The 26,669-nt window shown below is 38.4% G+C and overlaps 1 protein-coding gene and 1 long non-coding RNA gene across 6 annotated transcripts in view; one reads left to right on the forward strand and one right to left on the reverse strand.

The window, feature by feature from the left end:
- The window catches only part of fam222ba (family with sequence similarity 222 member Ba), a 67,035-nt gene that overhangs the window by 9,624 nt on the left and 30,742 nt on the right, over positions 1 to 26,669 (reverse strand). For all 5 annotated transcript variants that reach the window (XM_046839381.1, XM_046839380.1, XM_046839377.1 and 2 more), the window contains one exon: positions 9,792 to 9,928. In XM_046839381.1, coding sequence (XP_046695337.1) covers positions 9,792 to 9,873 — 82 coding nt within the window. In that variant the 5' untranslated portion in view covers positions 9,874 to 9,928. The remainder of the gene's footprint in view (positions 1 to 9,791; positions 9,929 to 26,669) is intronic.
- LOC124379205 lies at positions 20,108 to 25,907 on the forward strand. Its single transcript, XR_006924384.1, has 2 exons — positions 20,108 to 20,198; positions 25,725 to 25,907. It is a non-coding gene; the product is annotated as an uncharacterized LOC124379205 (long non-coding RNA).

The raw sequence follows: 26,669 nt of genomic DNA on the forward strand, positions 1-26,669 counted from the left end.
CACCTGAGTTCAATTTGGAACGTCACGGCAAAGGCTTTTAATACTTATGTACTCATGTTCATTTTTAGTAAATTTGCAAAGATTCCAAACAAACTTCTTACACATTGTCATTATTGTGTATTGTATGTAGAATTTTAAGGAAAAAATATCTATTAAATCCATTTTGTAACAAAACAAACTGTGGAAAAAGTGAAGCGTTGTGAATACTCTCCTGATGCACAATAAGTACAGGCAAATACTTTTGTTCTTCTACTCAAGTGGAAGTTTAAAGGGAACACTTTTACTGGAGTAATATTTTAGAATATCTCTACTTTACCTCAAGTACATGGTTTGTGTACTTTATCCACCGCTTATAATCTCCATGTCATTTCCCTCATCAATGACAAAGCATAGACTCAATTAAATTTTACTTGTATGTGGCTTATCATACAAAACATGGCACACCAGAAAGAAAACTCTCCTGGACACGAGAAACCTTGCATGAAACCAGACTCAAAATGGAATCAATCTTCTGAGTTGCACCAAAAAAGAGTAATTAATTGATTTTGCACAATAATTTCAAACAATGATAAGTAGTTTTGAAGTTGTTTTCAGTATGAGTGTTTATATTTAAGTACTTCATCAAACTGGTCATTCAAGTCCAAACAAAAGTTAAGCAAGCACATGAAAGCCAACCTAGTGAGTTAAAGCAAGCCTGGTGTGTGGCCTACCGTGGGTATGTGCTAATTGGATCGTTCCATAACGTAATATATAATTTTTGCGTTTTGAAATTTAGGGCTGCTCCTGTGAAATAGTATATCGCTTTTTGTTTTTTTTTGTTTTTTAATTCAAAGTTTTCCGGGTGTTTAATATTCTACTCGCACAAATGTTTTATTAATTTTACACCACGGTCTCCAGTACTTTAATGAGTATTATATAAAAAAAAAACAAAAAAAACACATAAATAACTATATATATATATACACATATATATATATATATATATATATATATATATATATATATATATATATATATATATATATATATAAAAAGGGGCTGAGACAGCCAAAAATAGAGACGGATAGGGAAACATAAGAGAGAACAATTTATGGAACTGATGACACAATATTCATTTTGCAGAAAGTCTTAAGGCGCAGTTTGGTATGGAATTATAAAGTATTTTCACTCTTGCGATTGCTGTCTTCAAGTTGGACCCGCTGACCCCTTCATCTTCCACTCCCAGCTGCATTCTTCTCCCTTCGTATGAATCATAAATAGAGAGCCATATTAAAGCGTGGAGTATCGTATCTGACCTCGGTGATCGACCTCACTGCTACAGCCTGATAGTTAATACCCACTACTGCATTCAGCCTCGGGTGGAGAGAGAGAGAGAGAGAGAGAGAGAGAGAGAGAGAGAGAGAGAGAGAGAGAGAGAGAGTGAGAGTGAGACGGAAAGAGAAAGACAAAGACACAGAGCAGGAAGTGAGACTGAGATGGAGTGAGAGAGATAAGCTGGTTTTGGTTTGGTCATGTCCGCAGGCTTCAAGCATCTCGAGGCTGAATAGAGGAAACCGGTCCTAGATTACAACAAAACACCCCATTCCTGTCCAGAGTGCCGGTCTCAGAGGTGCACATTAGAGCCATTTACTGCAGCAGCCTTCACCTGCCGCAGCTATTTGGTCCATTACGAATGACACCGGCACACTGTCTTTTTTACCTGGCCACAAGGAGATGCACGAGGGAAGGAAATGATGGACATCGAGCGAGCACGAGAACAAGGAAGGGCCGAGCAAAAACACTCTTAAAATCCACCATGTTCCTCGGTGGCCGGCTTGCTGTCAGATTAACTTTCTGTCAGGGTGGCACATGATGCCCTGGAGATGTTGGTGCGTGTGTCACCAAGCGGCGGAGACTGATGAGCAGCACGTCGCCCTGAGGGGAGCCCTCCATAAGCAGCAATTATGGAGACAAGTGAAGGGGCCATTCCTGACCCCCTGTGGCTGTCTGTCTCTGTCCTCGGCTATCTCTGTCTCCGTCTCTCTCTTTCCCTTTCTTTTTAAGAGATTGAGGTTTGCATCCACAATCCAGACCATTACGGCTGAGCTTGGTTCAAGTGTAAAACGCTTTTCAATGAAGAATCACGTTCGATATTCAGGTGATGAACAAGCATAAACAAACTTTTTCCGTCTTTTAGACCTCAGTCGTTTCTGACTCGTTCTGAAGCCGCAAAAAAAAAAAAAAAAAAAAAAAAAAAAAAAAGTGTGCATTTTAGCTGGTTTGTAATCATTTAACGTGGCGTAGTTTGGTGTCGGATCCCAGAGTGCACCAATAAAAAGAAAACGAAATGTGCGCTTACTTCTATTAAACCGCCCTTGGGCAGTTGACTGAGGCAGGTCTCTGGCAAACACAGATAACCACAGTTTGAATTTCCTGTTTGTTGGAGAAGTGCACCTGGCACAGGCACAAGGGTTCTCAGGACAGACACAGGAAACAGCACTGCCCATACGTCTTCTGCTGAGCCATGGTGCACGTTGAGGATTAAAAGCTCTGTCCATGAGGGGAAGGATTAGAGCTGAAACATAATGAGTAGGTTTCTGAGTATCTGCAAAATGTTAGCAATTTCACAAGGACTATTTTTGGGACACTCGTTTGTCAATGCAGCGTGGATTGGAGATGTAAACGCGTGTGTTACTGTTGTGGTCAGTCTCATAGACTGTATGACATACACATACATATATAGTATGCATCCGTTACTGTTAGTTAGATAGCATATATACGTGTAATGCCAATGTACATTGGCAAGAATGAGGTTGCACACGAGTGACAGACCAAATCAAATTCAAATAACTGCAGCCAGAGACTCTCATTCCAACAGTAATAAAAGGAAGCATGAAAATGTGCCTTGCTCCCTGTCACTTTTCCTTCTGTCCTCTTTTTACTCCACTTTTTAAAGCAGCGGGAGCACTAGCTAAGAGGAAATGAGCTATACGGCGAGAAAGAGGGAGATGAATACGAATAAAGGCTTAGCGATTCTCCCTGGAGAAAAGCCTCATATAAATGGTGCTATAGTCAGAAGTGGGTGAAAGATGAGCTTTCGATCAGGCAGAAGTAGCTGAAAGAAGAGAGTTGGAGTGGCCTGATATGTTCGGCGGGGAGCCGAGGGCTGAAAGAGGCGTGTCTTGAGGAAGGGTGTGTGTGTGTGTGTGTGTGTGTGTGTGTGTGTGCACGGTTGCCTGTGTATGTGTGTGAATAGTGGAGACTGACAATGGCAAGGGAACGGCCCTGTGTGCCGGTAATGGGGGCTCCTGGGGCTAGTCTGATTACTGCTATTCTCAAATCACACGGCTGATGAAGGGGGAGAAAGGGAGGGCAAGGCAGAGAGAGAGAGACACAGCAAGAGAGAAAGAAAAAGAGAGAGAAATATACAGAGGGGGAAAATGACAAAGAGCGAGACAGGAATGGGGGGAGAATTAGGAGACATGGAGGGAATGAATGCGTGAGCACTCGAGTCAGGGGGCGGAGACAGATGCAGGGAAAGAAAGAGATGGAGGGGGAAAAAAAACAACAACAACAAAGGTCTCGGGTTAGAAGGGACGCACACAAAAAGTAACATGGAAAACCGGAGTGCGCATAAGTAATGAGGCCCAGAAGTGGGTCAAGCTCACACTGAGTGAGCGAATCCTCCGGAGATCAGTCAAGTCTCCAAAGGAGGAACGGAAGGGTGTTTTCGGTCCAGATGCACCAGAACAGACGCTGTTCCTGTGGTTAAGCGCTTCATGAATATGCTAGCCAAACACCTGCAGAGCGCCTCGCTTCCATTCCCCCCTTTCTCCCCGAGTCAACACTCTTTAGCTCGCTTCTTTCCAGCAACACTTAGCCCTCTCTGTCGCTTCCTCTCCTCTCCTCGGCTTTCCCCCCTGCGAGTGGAGAGTGATGTCTTCTGCCACTGTTGACACTGTCTGTCTGTCTAACTGGGTTTTTTTTTTTGCCATTCTACAGAGATTGAGTCCTCATTATCACCAGTCAGCTTCCCAAGAGAACATGCTCTACAGGGGGACATGGCACTGAGAGAGAAAGAGAGGAGGGGGATGAGAAGGGCAAGGAAAGTAAAGCGAGACACATACACAGGGGAAAGGTGTGCATGAGTGGGCAGAGAAAGAGGGATGAGGAATAATAAGGACAAAAGAACAGCTTCTAAAACTCAATGTGCTTATACTGAAATATATGTTCTAACAAACAAGATTAATAAACAGAACTTCTTTGTAAATAGATTTGCAAAATGGCTATTCTACTGTATAATGTGATCCAGACAACATCTAGTTCCAGTCCGTGTTTAGCTTTACCTGATGCTCGCTCACTAATTTACCCGACTGTCACAGCTCTACATGTATTTCTTTCCCCCTACTTTTTGTTATTTTGGGACAAGTTTTGAAACCGAGACAGGAGCAGAACTGCAAAATGCAGTTGTATCTGATACCTGCTACAATCCCTCTGCTTTCGGGTTCCTGGTGCATGATGGGAAAGGTTGCTGCACAAAGTGCCCATCACTCCACATGCTCCCTCTTTGGGGTCTCTTTTCTAAGAGCAGCACATTTCTTTCTCACTGGCTTGACTGACTGAAGAAAAAAAATGCAAGTGTTTCTTATTATTGAAACATTATCTTTTTGACCTGATAAAAAAATGTTTATTATAATTAATGTCCAAGTAGCAAGCCGGTTAATGCTTTTATATCATAGATTTAATCATCAATCTGCTTTTGTTTCCCATCTTCTTAACATGTCATGCTACTGATTAAATTTCCTTTGGTGAAAAAATGCTGACTCTTCAATAAAGATTTCATTTTACAACAATATTTCAGCATATTATCAATTATATACATATACATTATATGCATTGGTGTTTATTACTAATCTTGAAGGTTGAAAGCACTGCATTAGTCATGATCGCATTATAACAACGCATATTAATATGAATCATGCAGCTGTAACAATGCGTTAAAGCAAATTCATTTTAACTGCACTATTAATTTTATTAATGCAGCGCACATTTCTGTTTGACCAATTTTATTAAAATGATAAATTATAAAAAGAGGCGGTGTCATTGACTAAAAGACAGGAGGTGGAGCTAGAGGTAGCAGAGCTAAAGATTTTAAGGTTTTTATTGGGAGTGATGAAGATGGACAGGATTAAAAACGAGTTTATTACAGGAACAGCGCATGTAGGATGTTTTGAAGACAAGGTGGGGGAGGCGAGATTGAGATGGGACATGGGGTATATCGGTAGGAGAACGCCGAGGAACAGGTGAATCAGCATAAAATTAAATGATGTGATGCAAAAAAGTGGTACAAGTTGCCATTTGTATCGAGATGCATAGTTTTTAACACATTTGCACTGAAAATTACATACAAATAAATAGTTTTTTTTATCAGATGTCCTATAATTTCATTATTTAGAAAGTGACCTATAATTTGTGACCAAGATTTTATATGTAGTTTGATTTCTCCTCGGTAAACCGTTTCTCAAGCGCGTTCTCTCAGCAACACTGCTGCTACGTCAACATGGCGCATCACAACACTACACAGCCCGAGGCGTGTCCTGAGACTCGCATAAAATATAGATTAACATGGCAGAGGTAGAGCTGCATCTTTCTGTAAACAGAACAGGATAAGAACGTTTGGTTTAATGTTTAAACTGAAGTGAATTGACGATTTGCTGTGTGTCTAAATCCAACAAATATAACTATCTGTCTATGTTAATGCTTATGTTCTGTCTTGAATTGCATCACATTTTTTCTGTTGCATCGTATTGCATTGAATCGCATTGTGTGGAATCAAATTGCAATGCAACAGAGGTGTATCGTATCGCATCGGTAGCTGCTTCATACGCATCTTGGATGCATCATATTGTCGGCAATGCATCAAGATGCGAATCGCATTGGCCCACACACACACACACACACATATATACAGTACAGACCAAAAGTTTGGACACACCTTCTCATTCAAAGAGTTTTCTTTATTTTCATGACTATGAAAATTGTAGAGTCACACTGAAGGCATCAAGGGCTATTTGACCAAGAAGGAGAGTGATGGGGTGCTGCGCCAGATGACCTGGCCTCCACAGTCACCGGACCTGAACCCAATCGAGATGGTTTAGGGGTGAGCTGGACCGCAGAGTGAAGGCAAAAGGGCCAACAAGTTCCAAGCATCTCTCGGGAACTCCTTCAAGACTGTTGGAAGACCATTTCAGGTGACTACCTCTTGAAGCTCATCAAGAGAATGCCAAGAGTGTGCAAAGCAGTAATCAAAGCAAAAGGTGGCTACTTTGAAGAACCTAGAATATGACATTTTTCAGTTGTTTCACACTTTTTTGTTATGTATATAATTCCATATATAATTCCACATGTGTTAATTCATAGTTTTGATGCCTTCAGTGTGACTCTACAATTTTCATAGTCATGAAAATAAAGAAAACTCTTTGAATGAGAAGGTGTGTCCAAACTTTTGGTCTGTACTGTATATAGCAACAAAATTGCAGGAAGAAGAAAATGAATTTGACTAAATAAGACTTGTATGCAGGATAATTTTTAAATCCTTTAGGGGGAAATAAAAGCAGGACAGGAACTAAACAAAACTTTATTTCTTCGCAGGATCACATTCCTTGAGCTAACCGTGTTAAGCGAATGTGTGCCATGATGCAAACACGCAAGATAATAAAAGCTGTGAGATTTACCTGGCGATTATACTTTTAATTACTTTTTCATTTAGAACACAAACTTCAGGGGGTTCTTATGTGTGTGGCCAGGAACATGTAGGCTACAAAAAAATAATTTACCAGACATGTCTGAGGGTCATCTGTGACTCAATGATGCTGTGCTTCAGCTGGACAAACTAGTCTTATCCTTTTCCTCAGTGAGTGCATCACCTCATCTTTCTCTCACTCTCACATTCTCGCTCTTTTTCTCTCTGTCATGGGCTGTTGACTAAACAAAATGGCCTCTGACATTTCCTCGCTAAATAGCTCTCCTGCCAATCTTGTGACATGTCATGTCAGGCGACACCCACATTTGTCCACTGCTGAGAGAACAGCGAGCGTGGGGGAAGAGAAAGGGCCAGGGCAGAGAGCGAGAGAGCGAGTGTATGTGTATTATAAGAGAAGGGGAGGGTGTGATCGAGAGACACAGTGACACTGTGTTAAATATATATAGAGAGAGAGATGTAGAGCTGAATGGCAGTGCAGGAGCAGCAGGTGCTCTCTGTGTGTGGAGGTGATGGAGGTTGGAGTTGATGGCTGCCGCTCTCCTGCTGCGCCTCCGAACAACAGCGCCTAATTTCACCGAGTGCTCAACATCATTGAAAAGGACAGGCTTGGACAGGCAGCAGGGTTTCCTGGAAGTGTGTGTGTGTGTGTATGTGTGATGAGACTGGGGGCGAGGTTGACAGGTGCGTGGTGAAAAGCAGTGCTTATTGGGCATTGGCTGTCACTCAGGGGTGTCGTTCACACTGGCACAGATAAACCTGAGGCTTTTTTGTCACAGGAGCACACAATTGCGGACGAGATGGAGGCAGAAGCAGTATTTAGCTGTCCTTAATTGTCCTTTTCCGCAGACACATTATGTCGCTCAGGAACGAATACGGGATTTATGCAGCCGGAGCTGATATTAGACAGGTGAGAACAGACCGGGCTGAAGGATCTTTTTTACCAGTCATAAAACTGGAATAAATATGAGACTTGAACTGCACTGACTAGGCAATAATGTTTTCTGATATAGCAATGATAGCGGCTTGTTTAAATATTAAAAAACAAACAAAAAACCTGCCAAAAAACTTTTCTGTGGTGAAATTAACAATCTATACAAACTACGTAGGTCTGAAAAGGGTTTCAAGAAGTGCAATCTGTTTTCACTCTGCATGCATTTCAACCAGGTTAAAAAATAAACAAGTTCAAATTTTATTGGCCATGACCCCAAAACATTCTAATAAAAATAGTATTTGCACACAACAAACACCAGAAGTTCTGTGTAGGTTGGAACGGGGAAATGTACCCAATCTAAAATATGCAAATATAATAATTTAAAATAAAGAGATCAGTGATAGAAACAATATTACAACTAACAAGCATAGAAAGTAAATAATGGGTGATGATAAAAAAAATAATAATAAATAATAAAAAAAAAAAATAATAATATTAAAACAAAAACAGCACATAAAGCAGCTAAATTAAAGTATGACATTTAGTGTGTATTATGATATAAATATTGTAAACATCTTTATTCAGAGTTTCCCCCAAATGATAAACGCCATACATCCATGGTTGTATCAAATTGAGATGTACTGAACAAAACATTTCCTTTTTTCTTTGTTTTTCTTAGTTTTTTTACTTCAGGCACAGGAACAGCTGATGTATTTTCTCAGACTTCCACACATATATGCATTCCTTACAGGCAAAATGTTTTCAAGCAGCATTTTTAAAGTCTTGAATGATGTATGATGAATGTTTAATGACAAAACAAAAAAAACAAAAAAAGATTTATGTATAATGTAAATTAGCTATAGCTAAGTTAATCCTTGCAATTAAACTTCTTAAATGACTTCAGGGATATATGACAAGAACAATGTATAGTAACACTATTGACATAAGATTTTTCCAGCCATATGTGGTTCTTACCCAAATGACAATTTTATAGGATTTGGTAGCATGAAATTTTCCATTCACTTTATTTAATTAGGAGACCCAACCCTGTCCCCAAACTTGTGCACAAAGCAAGTTTCATGAAGATATTATCTACATGGGTTAGAGTGGACGATTTTAAGCAATCTGTTATAGAGCTTATGGAATAAATTGGAACACTGACCCACTGCATCCCAGGCCTCCTCACCCTACATCAGTACCTGACTTTACCAACACCCTTGTCGCTGAATAAACAACAATCTACACAAGAAAAAACTCCAACATCTAGACGAATATACTCCCAGGAGAGTGGAGGTCATTATAGCAGTAAATGGGGATTAAATGAAGAATAGGAAATTCAAATATGAATCTTATGGTCAGGTGTTCAAAAAACCTTTGTGCATATCGTGTATGAAGCATCAGAATCTGTGGCTTGCAACTAACTAGGTAGCCAGAAATAGTAAAAACACCCAAAATATGAAATAGACTGTAATGAGAAGGATAAGAAATCATATTTCATGTTTGTGCACTAATACAGTTAGCGTTTTAGATCTAATGTGCTACAACATGAAGATCCCCTGATATTTAGCTTGAACACTGAAAATAGAAACAGTGCAGATATATATTGATTAGCTGTGTGTTAAAAGTCAACTAAAGTTTAACATTAGTACTAACATTTGCTCAGGAAATAAATTGAAGCTGAATGTGAAGCAGCCAGTGAGACTCTGATACCCGATATTGATTGGAATTGCGTTTCTGAATTGCTCATATCCTGGCACGTAAAAAAAAAAAAAAAAAAACGCTGCTTGACGACCATTGAAATGGATTGTTCCCCTAAACAGAAAGCATTATTCACTCGGTACCTTTGGCAACCTTTGCGCTTAACACATCAGTACAGAACATAAAGCTATTTATTCATCTTCAGTAAAAAATAAATGCTCCTGAGCATGGGGTCATGGTGGATCTGAGAACATGTGATGTTCAATATTACTGTATTCCTGTCTTCTTTGTTGGTCACTGATGACTGACATTTATGAATATTTTAAACAATAATTGTAATTTTATAGAAAAAAATTTTTTTCGAATCCCCCTGTGTGCATATATATATGAGTGTGTGTGAATGTTTAAAACAGTACTCACATTTCTGAAGTCCAGTGTTCATCTGCGAGTGGGGAAGAAGCTGGAGGGAGAGGTCACCTGGCCCTGGCAAACAGGCCAGCATCTCACACACACACTCACACTCCTAGTGCAACATGGGACACACACTCCTCCTCACACTGCAAAGAGACAACAAGAGAAAGACCGGAATAATTAGGCAGGTTATTACACCAGAATATGTCCATGTTAACGAGGAGTATCATATACAATAATACACACACCTGTGCACCCAAACACAAAGAATTGCATACCCATTCACCCCATAATAGAAAAGATCAAAATGACATTGAACCCATGCTCTGGCAAATAAGCATTTCTCGCCAAATACAAACCTAATAGTTTAAGATAAAATCCAAATTGACGTGTGTGCTCGAACAGCTCTATACTATAGCGCACACACACACACACACACACACACACACACACACACACACACACACACACACACACACACACACACACACACACACAGAGCTTACTCACTCCTAGGGCCTTATGCTTCATGCAGATAGAACCTAATCCTAGCCGCTTTGCCCACGGATCAGAGACAGGTCACTCTCCTGCCTTTCAATTTCAGACCCTGCTCCCTCGCTCGAAGCAGGTGAGGCCGCGTTTGATACCCAATCTAAACTTTAATTAAACTTCAAACGTAGCATGGCCGCCGTTGAGAGCCGGGGCCTCAGGGCCAGCAGCCAAAAGTAATTCAACCTCTCTGCTCCAATCTCTCTCTCTCTCACCACATCCTCAAATCCCCAAAGCCTAGTTTCCTCCGATATTCCTTTAGACTTACTTCAACCCCTCCATCTGCCATGGCTATCATGTCGCATGATACTGTGTGTACATCTATTCGTGTTGACAAAATATGGGAAACACATTCGTGTTGACGTGATGTCTTAGATTTTAAAATGTTGTCCAAGAGTGGACAAAAAGTCCAAATCAAAAACAAGCTCTAGAACGTGTTTAAGCACACACAAACTAGCTGAAGACACAGGCTTACAATTTAACTAGCACTGAGAAGCGGACCTTCCACCTCCAAAAACTCCAAAAGCAATGCTGCAGCACTCATGCATTTGTTTTTTGAAGCAGCTTCTGCACCTGATGCACAGCACAAGGACTCAACTTCTTTGATGGATCCTAGCGAGGCCTGTTCCGAATGAAACTCGTATTTAAAAAACATCTCTACGACTCTGGCCACTGTACTGTAACCCAGTTTCCAGGTGTGACCGTTATCAGGGTGTTACTTCTTATAGCCTAGGCCATCTTTGTGGAGAGCAACAATTCTAATTCTCAAGCTTTTTGATTTTTGCTTAAAAATGAAAGATAATAGATACATTTAGTTTTAAGATCTAAATAATGAGAAACGTGTTACATTTACAGAGCTGCGTATTTTATCTGTGAATGGGTTCAATGTATTAGTGTATGTGTGACAAGAATAGACCTTTCTTGAAACAAATATAAGATTTATCAAATTGTACAAAACAACATGAGGATATAAAAACATAGCCTAAAATCATGTTTTAAAATAAATAAATAAATAAATAAATAAATAAATAGTAGTATATTATTTGTTAAGTCCACATAGGTCAGCTGCAGCTAGCTTACGCCTAATAACGTATATATTTTTTATAAACTTCCTTCTGGTTTTATCTGACATTTTTAATATTTTTATTTTATCATTTCTAGTGCATTTCAAAGTATAAGCAGATGAAAACATGCTTCTATTTACTAGCTAGTTAAATTGTTAGCCTCTGTCAGCTCAGCTATCTTGTATTTGTTTAAAAATATGCAGGTTTGTAAGTGGCATCTTAAAAAAAAACAAAGAAATCCTATTCTACTAATTTAGTTCTTTAACTTTAGGTCTTTAAACTAAACATATTTCTTGCCCAGCATTTATAACTATAAGCAGATTTAAAAAGCTTACTTGTACAGTAAGGAATAGCTAGGCAAAAAGTTTATCTGCAGCTGAGGTAATCTGAGGTAATTTAAGGTACTACATACATACAGATTTTAAGCAAATATAATCTAGCTAAAGACATTTGCTAAGAATTTAGCCATGTTGAGCTTTTTGTACAGGATATGAATAAAAAAAAAAAAAAAACCTAGACGAAACTGTTTTAAATAGTAAAGTTTTCCTCAAATGTGCTGGTTAATTGCTGAAGAAAATTAGGTTTTATAGTTATAATAAGGCTTGGAATTATAAGGAAACTTAGAAGAAAAAGAAATCACCATCAATATTGTAGCTGACTGGACTGTTCATAGACTTCATGTGTCTTCTCAACAATTAAAAAAAGTAGCAACCAGGAGCACTAAGGCTAAAAACAAGGCTAAGGGGGTTTTTATCCCCTCTACCATGCATGGATAAAAACGTTAAAAGCTTCGGCCTGCGTCTTTTCTGTCAAGCGCTAATTCATTTTCTCTTTCTTTGACGACGCAATTAAAATCCTTCAATCTAAAGTACAAAGTGACCTTAATCTAAACGCTAACCAAATGCCGGCACAACGACTTCAGTACAATAGAAACCACTGGATATTTTTCGAATATCTTCTATTTCTCAGCAAAATCAGCGTTTTATCAATGTATCCACTTGGAACCAAAAATGTAGTCTCTGTGTGGACAGCAGGTCAAATCAAACTGAAAAAGATGCGTTGTCAAATTACGGATTAAAGCGACCATAGTTTTATATGCGTTTGTGCACAAGTTTGGGTAAATACAAATATGAGTGTGTGTGTGAGCGCGTGTTTAAACAGTGTATGAAATTGTAGTTATCCAGGTTTCCTAGGCTAGTGTGCTGAGCAAGGAGGCTGGTGGCGTTCAAACAGGCAGCCCCAGTCAATTCAATTACAGTATTCACAGCAGCAGACACGCTTTGCCTAAGGAACAAAAGCAGCGGTGGCACGCTAATGGCTGGTCATTTGTGTCTAGCAGACACATTTTGTAGCCCACCCTTCCATGGGTTTTTTTTTCTTCCCACCCTTCAATAAGTAAGGAGGAGAGATAAATAAAAGGAGACGAACACCTCACATGAGAGGCAATTATCCAACAAACAGGCACGACAGGGCCATACCCCCGCTGTCGGAGGGCTTAGGAGCACCGACCTGGACCAGGGGAGAGAGAGATTATAAAGGTCAGAACGATGGCTCATTTAAATCCTCCCAGTAAGGGTGAAAACAAGCACTAATGAAGCCGAGTTGTGCACACACAGACGCACAAGAAAGCAGTTAGGAACACAAACACTTAAAAGAAACAGAGAGGGAGAGGGAGAGACCTGAGCATAGTTTCAGACTCTGAACGATTTGTGAAGGTCAATCCTCCTTGTGATGTTTTAGCTCCCTAGTTTTCCTTTCTAAATACATCTCTGGTCAGGCTGGGGACCTCACAATTTGATTCGATTTTTTTGTTTCGGTGGTGGGTTTTTTTATTCTTTTTTTCCAATTCAGGGTGCTATGATGTTGATGCAGCTCGATCGCGGATTTTTATAGTCTACATTACGATTAAATTTTCCCGTAAGACCCTTCACTGGGTTTTTCTCTCTCTTTCTTTCTTTTTTGGAAAACAACATTATTTTCATCCATCATGAAGTAATGTATTTTCCATTAGGACTGTCAAAATGATTGATACTTAAAACAGCAGGATGTAAGGTATGGGAGTTTAGTCCTCCCCAGTATTAAAAATAAATAAATAAATAAATAAATAAATAAAAACACGACTTGCAGAATAATGTTAAGTAATGTGTAGTGCTGGGCTGTTTCCACTTTGCGGATATAATATGCAATCGGTGAGAATTATATTAATATATTCCATGCACTTAACAGGAACCCTGCACAGCAATCTAAATATTTGTGAGTTGGAGGATACAAAAATCAGCCATTAATGTCGTCCCCTCACAGAATACAGATTAAATGCTATAAACAGTTTTAACTCAACTAAGTATGAAATGCGTAATAAATTTTATGCAATGTGGCCTGAAGGATTCATCAACTTTCTTTTGTCTAATTGAACAAAGGTTTGACATTTACAAACAAAATGACAAAATTAATCAAAAAGTCCATGTTTAGCTACTAGCTGCTCTCTTAGCTATTGAGTAACTATGCAAACTCGACAGAGGATGAATCAGATGGCGATCATTTATCAGATTTGCACAAAATTAGGTCACAAACAAAGGCTTTCAGTTCAACAAGAAAAAAAAGTTTGTACTGAATCTGTTTTTTGTGTTATAGTTTATTTTCCCGTTTGTTTACATTCTTACTCTCCTGATTGGCTGCTAGCTCCTGCTATCCACTGTGGTACTAAACTTCTTTTGTCTTACCTCAGGAAAAAATATTATAACTAATTTATTATAACTTTAGCATTGGACAGCAAGTCTAGGAAAATTATAATGACAAACTTTGATATATTTCATTATGCATTCAACAATAATTAATTGCAAACCAGGAAACAAATCAATTAGTTCATCAGATGTGATGCACTTTGAGGTACTGAATACATGCATTATATGGACTAAAGGTTTTATAATTCATGTGCTTTTTGAACATCCCATTTCATTTAGACCCAATTTGCTGTTATTAAAACTTACATTAATCCACTAGATTTCACTACATTTTGGAGCATACTTCTGAGATTTGTGCCAATTCAGCCAGAAAAACGTTCTGGTAAAAAACTCCGGTACTGATGTAGGAGGCCTGGGGTGCATTCAGCATTCCATTTCTTACAAAAGGTGTTCAGTAGAGATGAGGTCAGAGCTCTAGATCAGGCCAATCAAGATCTTCCATACCATGAAAACTATATCTTCATGGAAATGGATTTGTGCACAGTGGAATTGTCATGCTGGAACAGGTTTGGGTCTGCTAGTTTAAATGAAGGGAAAGTGTGTGGTAACAGTTTGGGGAAGAATCACATATGGCTAGAAAAATCAGGTGCCCCTATACTTTAATACCATATATAATAGCTATCTAATAGATAATAGATCAATCTGATTTAATGATCATATAAAATAGCATAGTAAAGGAAATATAGCCTTTAAGAGAGCAGCTAAAAAAAATTAAATAAATCAAATTAAACAAAAAAATACATCAATAAATTGGACCGTAATGTTCCATTAAATTTACTAAATATTAAATGTCACAGGAGCATTGAGTGATTCATTCCTGTGTTTAGGAAAGTTAATTAAACCGCTAGTAAAGCGCTTCAGTTTACCCGTGTTCAGTCACTGTTCAGCTTCAGCAGGGTAATCCCCAACATTATTGACTACGACTGGATTATTTGAAACACTAGAAGTATTCTTTGTGGAAGTTTCTTCTTTGAAAAAACTATTCTTGCATGTCATTTGTTTTTCTATAGTATGTTTTACTCCAAAGTGCTTGCTACATATCTTAAATCCAGACACAGTTTCTGCAATTGCAATTGTGCACTTTTTATTAATAAACAAATGATAAATAAATATAAATAAAGCGGACGACAGGATAAATGGCAATGCATATGTCTAAACCGTTGGTGACATTCATTCTTATGTAAACACGATGAACAATATTATGATCAGCAGAAATGTGGTCTTGTCCATATATGCTACAGTCGATAATAATGTAATTATCGTGACAGGCTTATAGGAAGCTGTTTGGGACTTGGCCTCACAGTACCCGCTAAGAAATGCAAAATAGAACAAAATATCGATAACAGGAAAACATTATTGAGGTCAAAGAAAAAAATAATGATTTAAACATTGGTTTATGATAAAAGATGTTATAATAAAGATATAATAAAGTAGTTTTTTTTGCTTGTGTAAGATTTGATGACTTTTATATTTATGTATTTTACAATTTGACAAGCTTCGCTCAGAGGTCCAGCTGGGGCATCACCCTTTTGATATTAACCACTTAGCTACCACTTCTAAAATTAATATTCAAATAAACAGAATTGAAATTAGAATCATTTCCATAGCTTATTGTCTATTTTTGATACTGCTGACATGAATTCATTCGATGCACAAAAACATTTATGCATAAGCTGAACATGAGATTAGGATGTTTCTGTGCATGGGTGTAGAATCGTTCAAAGAACTGCGATGCATCAAAGAAACGATCGATTCTCCCATGCAATCATTCCTTCACTGCTGATCAAAGTCTCTCGTGTCTTAATCCTCAAGATGACCATCACCCCCAAGACATGCTATTAACTGTTCGTTGTCGGTCTTTCAATCGGTTTCCTGACACACCTGCTTCATCTGTCTTCACCCAGCAACTTCTTCAGTGGCCTGCGTCTATACTTCCTTCCTGATTTCCAGCTTGTCCTGCCATATGGCACCGATCCCCTTGCCCTCGATTCCCCGCATCACCATGCATTAGCTCTAATTGGCCTGACATGTTCGTTCTGCTTCCTGAAGGATTTGGAGGTGTGTGTGTTGTCTGTGTGTGTGTGTATGTGTGTATATGAGTGCGAGTGGCTCGGTTTCAGCCGCTTGTCTTTCTTTCTGTATTTTTTTTTTCCACCCCGCAGCCTTGTTTAATCTATGAAAGTGCCAAAGCTTTTTCCTGAACAAGTATGACAAGGATTAAGAGAGATGAAGAGGAGGAGGGGGTTTGGTTGAGTGGAGGGGTGGGGGGGTTAGTAAAAAGGGAGCTTGTGATATCCAGTTACAGGAATAGAGTGTCGAAGAGGATGGCTGTTTCTCAAGCATGATAATGAGGAATAAAGGCGCACTATTAAAGCTGCCAGGTTTTCCAATAAGACATAATCAGTCTTGTGCTCGCTCTTTCTTTCACACAGGACATGAAAAGCACCATATAAAAACCTCGTTGGCTTTGGCATACAAGAAACACAAAATGGGCAAAAGTTTGTGGACACTTGACTAAGATTCATATATGCTTTTTGAACACTGCATTCCATATTTAGTCCCTGTTTGCTGTTATCATAACCTTCACTCTTGTGGGAATATGTTCCACTAGATTTGTGCTTGTGTGTTTGTGAAGATTTTTTGCTGATTCAGCCCCAAGGATGTTAGTAAAGTCAGGTACTGATGAAGGATGCAGTCAGCGTTCAAAGTAATACCAAAGGTGTTCAATAGGGTTGAGGACTGAGCTTTATAGTCACTCAGGATCTTCCACTTCAACCCATTTAAACCATATCTTCTGTCTTTGTGCACAGGAGCATTGTCATGCTGGAACAGGTTTAGGTCTGTATAGGGGAAATGTAATGCTTCCACACCCAAAGGCATCTTATACAATTGTGTGCCTATATTTTTGTGATAACTTAATATTTAATTTCTTTTCCCCGGGGGAAGGACGACGACACATGGCTAAAAAAAACACTGCCACAATACTTTTGGCCATATAGTGCACGTACAATAAGTATTTTACTAGGTACTGTGTGCATGTCATCCAAACTTTCCATAGCTAGTGTTCAATGGGTCAATGTCCACTTAAGTAGTGCTGTAAAATGAGACAAAGAAGATACAGATAAAAAAAATGGTTGAGTAGAGAAAGAAACTCTAAAGTGCACATAAAACACACACAAAAACAAAAAAACCCCTTGTATAACCATTATAATGTGGTTTATGTACTGTATAAAACTATACAACTGCCTTTCATCCGGACATTAATATACCCCAGTGTGATTGATAAAGAAATTAGACCACATGAATGGCTAATTCCAATTACACCGTTTAGTTAGATAAACTTAAAGAAAGTTAAAAATTAAGACCGTGTTAAAGAAAAACAAAAGAAAAGAGCAATCAGGAAAACCTGGGTCCAAGCTAGCTAACTGATAACAAAAATTGTCATCAATTAATTGTTAACAAAACAACTATCTATCTCAGCTGGATTCCACTACAAATACCATCACAAAACCACAGTTTTCATTTTGTTTTGAATACAAAAAAATAAATAAATGCAGTAAATGGGTTTAGTTTTCACTTATTGCAATTTCAGCAATATAAATGTTGAAAAAAAAAACTAAAACATTACTTGTTCTGAAACCAATCTTATTTTCTCTTGTATATTTAGTGTTGCTCTTTAATTAAGAAAAGGTGCTTATCAGATTACTTGAATAATCGATGGACTAATTGGAAGAATACTAGATTGCTAAAATAAATGATAGCTGCAGCCCTATTTTGTTTACATCAGTAATTCACGCTCATCAAAACCAAAAGAACTTCAACTGTTGTAACACCTTGGCATCTTAATGCTTAATGGCATCCTAATGGTCCCTATTGGTGTCCAGGAGATACAAGTAGCAAGAGGTTTTGTGTCAGTCCTTAATGGTATCCAGTAAACTTAATATGCCACCAATAGGAGGCAACAGGACACACAGTTGAGACCCAAAGAGACCATTACAGATTCCATTAAAACAATACAAATTTAACGACTTTAGCACAGTATGTTATGCTTTGTACGGTTTGGTTACTTGAACCTGAATGGTATATGCTCCTCTAAAGTTTTTGTAGCTCCTTTAGTAGCTTTTTTATTATGGGATGCTTAGCATTTTTGAATTTGGAGTGCGGACACTGTTATATAGGCTGTACATCAGATAGTTCCTAGTAATTTCGAAAATAAAAATTTGGTATTCTTTTGATGGGCAACCATTTAAAACCAGAACAAGTGACCACAACCAGGTCCTGCTCCATAACGGTTTACACTAATCAAAAAACAGGATTTTTTTGACTGAAACACAAACACGCTCATTTCTCACACACCTTTCCTACAGATTAATCAGTGTAACTCAAACCTCCATCTCCAAGCAACAGTATCACCTGCATCCTGCTCCACTGAACTGGAATCATACTTCCCATTTAATGGATGAGGGAGTGACAAGTTTAAAAGACCATCTAGTTCTTCCAGGAAATGAAATAATCGCAAAGACATGAACAGATGATATAGACGACCGGCGAACGAGACAAGCCATTTCATGTGGTTCACGCTGAGCTCCACTTCCAGACAATTATAGAAAACCTAGAGATCCAGGCAGCCATGTAGAACTGCTCCAGTATCGGAAGACTGCATTGAAGTTAGATGACGGGTCTTTGGCGTTGATCCAAGTTTCCTTTCACTGGCATGCAGGTACAAAGTAAAAGTTGTTGAGTAGAAAAAAATTGTTTACTACATTGTACAACTTATTACTTGTATAGGAGTAGTGCAATGCGTACAAATATATAGTGAAAATCCATAAAATCTTTAGCAGATGGAATACTGTGACAGAGTACAACACAAGTTTGGAGCTTGTTGCTGATATTGGGATCAAACACGGAACAGAAACACACCTGGGGGCAAATTGTAAAAAAGAAAATTCAAGCTGGATAGTTTGAGAAGGAAAAAAATAAAAACAGAACCCTCCGGTTGTACCCCAATCGATGGAAAAACTTATCCATCTAATCCAACTAATCAATACAAACACATTTGCAAGCAAGCTTAGATGGAAAAAGGGCAATCAAACTATAAGTAGGATGTAAAGTAGATACAGATGGAATTGTAGTAGGTACTTTTTTTTTTTTTTAACCACTGCTTTAAACTCATACTCTTGTATCCTACTTTAAATAGATCAAGCTTTATCCATCTCTGACCTCAGGTGCAATGAAACCAAACTAAAACCTGTCTCAGAAATTTCCTGTTTGAGTAAACAAGCCATCAGTGCAATAAAAAAAAAGAAGCTTAAAAATGTGGTCTGGGTTGCATTAGCTGTGTTGCACTTTCCCATCTGTTGGTCAAACTGTCAAGTCTATTTGGTGAATGGCGTGGAAGGAAAAAAAAAAAACTGGCTGAACGGCAAACTCGATAAAACAATTCTGCAAGAAAGAATGTCAATCAATTGTTTTTCTGCCCAAGAAAGTATAGTCACAAAAATCACCAGAGCGCTAAAAACACCAGGGATGAACAAACAATTAGATAGTTGAAAACCTTTTGTGTATGGCAGCAATCACTTTTTGTTTTTTTCATCGTCTTCATGCTTTTTTTTTCCCCTCAGCTTGCATCTCGTGGGTCAGTTTAACAGCTCACATCTAAAAGCTTATCATGTGACCCAAAAAAAAATTCATGGTTCAAGTCTTGAGAATTGGAGAATGATTTCTTTTGCTTGCTGCATTCAAACCACGTTGGAGACGCAGAGACGGAAACAGTAGAAAGAATGAGAAAGAGAAAGAACAGTGTTCACCAAATCAAGTGTCAAATTCAGGAGGTCCTGCTGCTCCACAGCCCTACTGAGACATGTTTTCCCCCTCTCGTAAACGTACCGAATTAAGTCCGGGAAGGCCTCGTTAATTAGCCGACGAGTCGAATCAGGTGTGTTAAATGAGCTAGAATGCTAAACACAGCAGTCTGGGAGGCAGAGTGCTGAAGTGTGCAGTGCTCTGAAGTCACACACACAGACTGGGATGGAGCGATGCACCCCTAGCCGTCACAGCTCAGGGTAAGATGTACTCAGTATGGATACAGCAGGCAGACTGACGTGTAAAGGCTAATTACACACAAACATGCACATATTTCAGAGCCGAGGTCGAAAGAGAGGCTGAGCGCAGGAGTGTGTGCACGAGAGAGAGAGAGAAACATATTGCAAAAGAGAGTGAGCGGAGAGAAGGGGAGCCCAAGGCTGTTTCCAGAAATAATAAGACGGAATTCATCTACGTCCTTTCATTTCCTAGGTTGCGTTCGCCGAGAAAAAAAGGGGACGAGCACTACAAAAGAAGCCGACATGCAGAATAAAGTACTTTGTGCATTAGGAGGCTAATTTAGAACAGCTATATAGAATACAGAGCCAGCCTTCATGTTGTGTGACCCATGTGTATGTGTAATATACAATATATCAACTTGTGAGCGCGTGCGTGCACAAATGGAGCAGAAACGACAAGCGAAGCTGAAGAGTGAACTGCTTTTATTTAATTGCATGTTCAGCCCTAGGTTATGTGTCCATTATGAAACTCCATACAAGCAAAAAAATTCAATGTAATCTAAATTCTCTGAGGAAACAAAAACGCCATAGAGGGTGTGCAGGGGTTTGGGGGAAAATGTGTAAAAGCAGGATAATTTCCTCAGAAGGCAGGAGCTACAAAACGCAGAGAGGAGCAGAGGAGAGTGTAAAGAACGAATGAACAGCGTTATCTTGGAATACGACACTGAGCTGTTCATTCATTCATAAAGAAAGGAAAGCGAGAGAGGAAGAAAAGAGGAGGCAGAAAAAGATGGAGAAATGCCAGGCTCAAGCAAATGTTACTTCGCAATATGATTATGCGACAATTCTGGCTCGCTTTGCAAAGTGAATCTAAGAACACAAAGAGTGGGAATGGAGTTTGCTGAGGTGGCGAATATGAGCCAAATTCTCAACTATGCATCTGTGTGTGTGTGTGCGTGAGAGAGAGAGAGAGAGAGAGAGAGAGAGAGAGAGATAATAATGTGTGATATATATATATATATATATATATATATATATATATCTCACACATACACACACATTATATATACAGTGGGGCAAAAAAGTATTTAGTCAGCCACCAAATGAGATGAAAGAGGCCTGTAATTTTCATCATAGGTACACTTCAACTATGAGAGTAAAAATGCAAAAAATAAATAAATAAATAAAAAAAAATAAAAAAAATGTACATTGTCTGATTTTTAAAGAATTTGCTAAATTATGGTGGAAAATAAGTATTTGGTCACCTACAAAAAAAAAAGCAAGATTTCTGGCTCTCACAGACCTGTAACAACTTCTTTAAGAGGCTCCTCTGTCCTCCACTTGTTACCTTTATTAATGGCACCTGTTTGAACTCGTTATCAGTATAAAAGACACCTGTCCACAACCTCAAACAGTCAGACTCCAAACTCCACTATGGCCAAGACCAAAGAGCTGTCAAAGGACACCAGAAAGAAAGTTGTAGACCTGCACCAGGCTGGAAAGACTGAATCTGCAATAGTTAAAATGTACCTATGATGAAAATTACAGGCATCTCTCATCTTTTTAAGTGGGAGAACTTGCACAATCGGTGGCTGACTAAATACTTTTATGCCCCACTGTGTGTGTGTGTGTGTGTGTGTGTAATATGGTATTCCCAAATTAAAAAGACTTAAAGCTGTAGTCAAAGTTGACCAATTAAGTCTGAATGTTATGTCAATATTTACACAGGGAAAGTTGCGTTTAATAAGAAATAGCTTAAGCACCTGGTTAATTCCATTTTCAAGCTTCATTCCAAATTTCCCAAATAACCTGTGATGAGGTGTGATGCTCGGTCTAGTGAAAGCATATGACATCAAGGCCACATATCTTTTATTAACAAGCCTTTATGTGTAGAGGAAAAAAAAGGGATAGAGAAGAAGGACTTGAAAACGAAAGATGTAAAACTGTGTGTGTATGTGTGTGTGTGTGTGTGCAAAAGCAAGAGACAATAAAAAAAAAAAATGAATAAACAAATCTTCTGACACAAATCAGAAGTTGGCGAGATGATACCTAATTCGACTATATAGCCAGTTGTAATTATCCCAGATAAAAGGCTCATATTAAAATCACTGCAAAATTTCCATTGAACAACATGAGTTTCCAGCCTCATTTTCATATTCATCTGAATATAAAATAGCACTTGATACACAACAGATCCTATTGTTTTGCATTTATGTTACTCAAACCCAATAGATCCATTAAATGCTGCACTTAGATTCGGTCTCAATACCAATTGTGCGAAATTGTTGTATTAATTCTTCTCTACATGTGCTTAACTCAACACACGCACTTGGTGCCCGTGTGTACTATATATAGTGACTGGTTACCCCTCATTTACCAGAGTTTTGGCTAGGCAATTACAGATTGAGTTAAACAGTGAAGAGTGTTATGAAATGGCCTCATTAGCACTACAAGGCAAGAAAAAGAATGCATACAATTATTTAGTAGGTTGCCATTTCCCTTTTTCACTGCATGACAAAAAAAAAAAAGGACAATATAATCAATTAAAAGTCAAAGGCCAAGGCAAAAATGAAACATCCTGAGAATACTCGCTGTATTTGTCACTTTGTACACTTAACAAGAAAGTGCTCTTCATAGCAGGCACGCTACTGAGCCGAGGGCAGCATTTTCACATAAAAACAATTAACTGTATAACTGGAGGTGGTGACCAAAGCAGCAGAACATATTAATCGCAGATTCGCCAGGCTGTATCAAAGCTACAGGATTACTCTTAGCTGCAAGCTCTCAATCTAGATGCCATACAGAGCGAAAGAAAAAATTATGAGGGCCCCAAGCAGCAGCAAGACATCGGTGAAAACTAAATTTATGAAAAAACGTATTAAGATAATGTTCACGTTAGGCTATCATAGAGTATGGAGCTTAAAATCAGGATATTTGATTTTTCCAGCCACCTGAAGTTCTTCCTCCAAACTGTTACCACAAGGTTGAAGTCACACATTTGTATAGGAGGTCTTTGAATGTGGTAGTAATAAAGCTTGCATTTACTTAAACTAGGAGACCCAAACCTGTTTCAGCATGACACTGCCCCTTTGCACAAAGCCAGCACCATGAAGATATGGTTTTGGGTTGGGGTGAGAGCTCTTTAATTGCCTGCTATAGTGCTCACCTCAATCGTACTAAACACCTTTGGTATGGGCTGGAAAGCTGACTGCACCCCGGGCCTACTAACCCAACATTATTACCTGATTTTACTAACACTCCAAAAATCTAGTGGAACATCATGCCAGTAGAGTGGAGGTTATTATAACAGCAAATTGGGTCTAAATATGAAATGTAAATTATGGTCAGGTGTCTACAAACCTTTACGCATAAACCATAACATATAACTAATAAAGAAATATTTGATATAGATATAGGCTTCAAAATATTGAGGAAGCACGAGGAAGCAACACTGGTTATGAGACAAATAAAGTAAAACAAATATTGGCACCGTCGGAACCATAACAGCACACATCTATTATCCAGAAGTCTAACAGAAAAAAACTGTAAATCTGTAACAAACTTTCTGTGGTTAGAGAGGAAAAGAACTGGGGGTGGTGAAAGAAACCAGGGTGCCTTTAAAGAGAGTGTGTGTGTGTGTGTGTGTGTGTGTGTGTGTGTGTGTTTGCAACTTGTGGGTGTTTAAGTGTGAAGTCCTCCAGTGATATGAAAGTGTGTGTGTGCAGTAGTGAAATGGAAGGAATCTTTGCAATGACCTTTGGAGATCAGCATGAGAATGTGAAGAACAGATGTTGCATTCTAGGCGTGGGAATCTTCAGGGATCGTAATCATTCGATCAGATCTCCGGTCTGGGCTGATGTAACTAGATTATGAATTCGTTATGTGTTGTGGTGAAACTTATTGCTTTCCATAACCTGCTTTTTTTTCCCCCCTCTACATTAAGAGACCGTACTGCTTACTCAAAACATCAAATGATCATTTATCAGTCACTAGGCTCATTGTGTTTCCAAAAAAGCTTTAGAAAATGTTTCAATATAATATAAGTAGATAATAAGAAAGAAGAACTAGAAATAAATAATCTTCTGGGCTACACAATACAATGGTGATATATCAAGGCACAGAATGCTTTCCAGAACTTATCAACGTATTATTTTTCAATACTAAATAACATACTCTGATCTTATATAAAGGTAAATTGTGGTACTAAATATTCACACTTTCAGTATTAAAATTTCACAATTCAGTGTGAAATATCACTTCAAAAGACATACAGTGTATGTGATTAATATACTGTATACAGACACATATGTACAAATGTTTGTAGACCCCTAAGCACAATATACATTCCTGCTTTTTGATCATCCCACCCCGTATTCAGTCCCCTATATGCTGTTATAATAATCTCCACTCTACTAGAAAGATGTTCCACTAGATTTTGGAGTGTACTTCTGGAGATTTCTGCTCATTTACCCACAAGAACAGTTGTAAAGTCAAATACTGATTTAGAATAAAGAGGCTTGGGGTGAAGTCAGCATTCCAAATCATCCTAAAGGTGTTCAATAGGGTGGAGATCAGAGCTCTATTGCAGAAGATCTTCCACTGCAATCCATGTAAAGCATATCCTAATGGAGATGCTTTTTGTACACAGTGGAATTCTTGTGCCGGAACAGGCCTCTCCTAGTTCAAGTGAAAGGAAAAATTCATGCTACCGCATCCGAATGTATCCGACTCAATTATGTGCCTTCAACTTTGTGGTAACAGTTTGGTGGAAAGACCATATACAGCTGAAAAAGTGTATCTGGCCGGTGTCCAAATACTTTTGTCATTTTTAATGCTATCCTCTTTTTACCTTGTTTCTGACCGTGATGTTTTGTGCATCATCAGTACAAAATCCTGTCGGATGGAAGAAATCTATGTTTTAGCTGCGGATAAATTTCATTAGTTAAAGTGTGTGTGAACGCTGAAATAGTGCACACGTCAGGCTCCCAACTGCACAGACTGAAAGGAACGCCGATCCCGATCCTGGCGATGTGTGTGCGTACGTGTGCGTGCGTGCGTGCGTGCGTGCGTGTATTTAATAGGCACATTTACAGTCCATATATGAGATACTGAAAAAGTACCAGAACTTACAATGTGTTTTTTTTTTTATTACGTGCCCACGCACACACACACACACACACACACACACACACACACACACACACACACACACACACACACACACACAGGTCATGCCTGAGTGAGAGGGATCTATCTGAAACACCATGAAAAGTGACAGAAAAAAGGCCGAAGATAAAAACGATGCATAAATATATAAAAGCTGTCAAAGCTCATCTACTGCCTTGGGTTAGACAGCTTGGGTTTTAAAGTCAGAAAGAAAAAAAACACACCCACACATACACACACAAAAATGTAAGTAAATAGTCCTACACTGTGATTACAAAACCCTTTCTGATAAATAATCTCTCTATTTCCTCACTATTACAGCTAATTAATGATTCTACTAACTAAGATTTTTCCCCTTTTCCCTCCTTTTTTTCCTGTCAGGTGGGCAGATAAGCAGCAGCATTTGGCCTGTTGTCTGGAGAACCGAACAACTGTTCAAACACAGATTGGAGCAACACCAGTTTGCCTCCACAGCATGACCCAGGAATGACACTCGGGCCTAAATACCACAGGCTGAGTAAACCATGAAAAAATAAATAATAATAATAAAAGAAAATGTACGCACAGGTGTGGCTTTGTTTCATCTGTGAGAACCAGACAAAACAGCGTTTATCTGCATGTACAAAACAGGTTTGTGGGAAAAAAAAGAAAAAAAAACGCTGGATGAAATCGATGCCTGGCGGCTCTGCGATTCTGACGTGTTTTTTCCCCTCCGCAAAACCACGACCTTAAACCTTTGCATCATTGTGTGTTTCTGGGAAAGGAAAAAAAAAACGCAAAAGCATTTCTACATAAGTGCATTTAATCTGGTTCTTATAGGAAAAAAAAAATTTATCAAATAGGTCACTTACAGATAAATTTAGTTATATAATACATTCTTACCATTTCCTTTGATTATTTCTGTTGAATTTATAATAACTTTTCTTGTTTACAATTAAATCATGTGGGGGAAATTAACTTTTTAGTTATTTTTTTTATTTAAAAAATCTATTTTAACAAAAGACCTTTAAATTATAATTAACTAATAATAATTTAGACACCAGTCACAGAAACCATAAACAAAATATATAAAATTAAATAAAAAACAAAAACTTTTATATTCTTTGCCCAGAGTAATACTTTCTTATTGCTAATGTTTAGGTTAATTTAATATTTCTTAAGCAGGGTGCACAATGTGTGATATTGGACATGATTTGGTCTTCTGATACCAGGCGCACACTAAAATTTTAAATAGTCCTTGACAATTGTTGCTTGTCAGACTGTACAAACATGATCCCCATGTCACACTGTAGGATCTTAGTTGTCATAATGTGTAAGACAGTTAAA

Source organism: Silurus meridionalis, chromosome 25 (assembly GCF_014805685.1).
Source record: "Silurus meridionalis isolate SWU-2019-XX chromosome 25, ASM1480568v1, whole genome shotgun sequence".
In the NCBI taxonomy this organism is placed as follows: Eukaryota; Metazoa; Chordata; class Actinopteri; order Siluriformes; family Siluridae; genus Silurus; species Silurus meridionalis.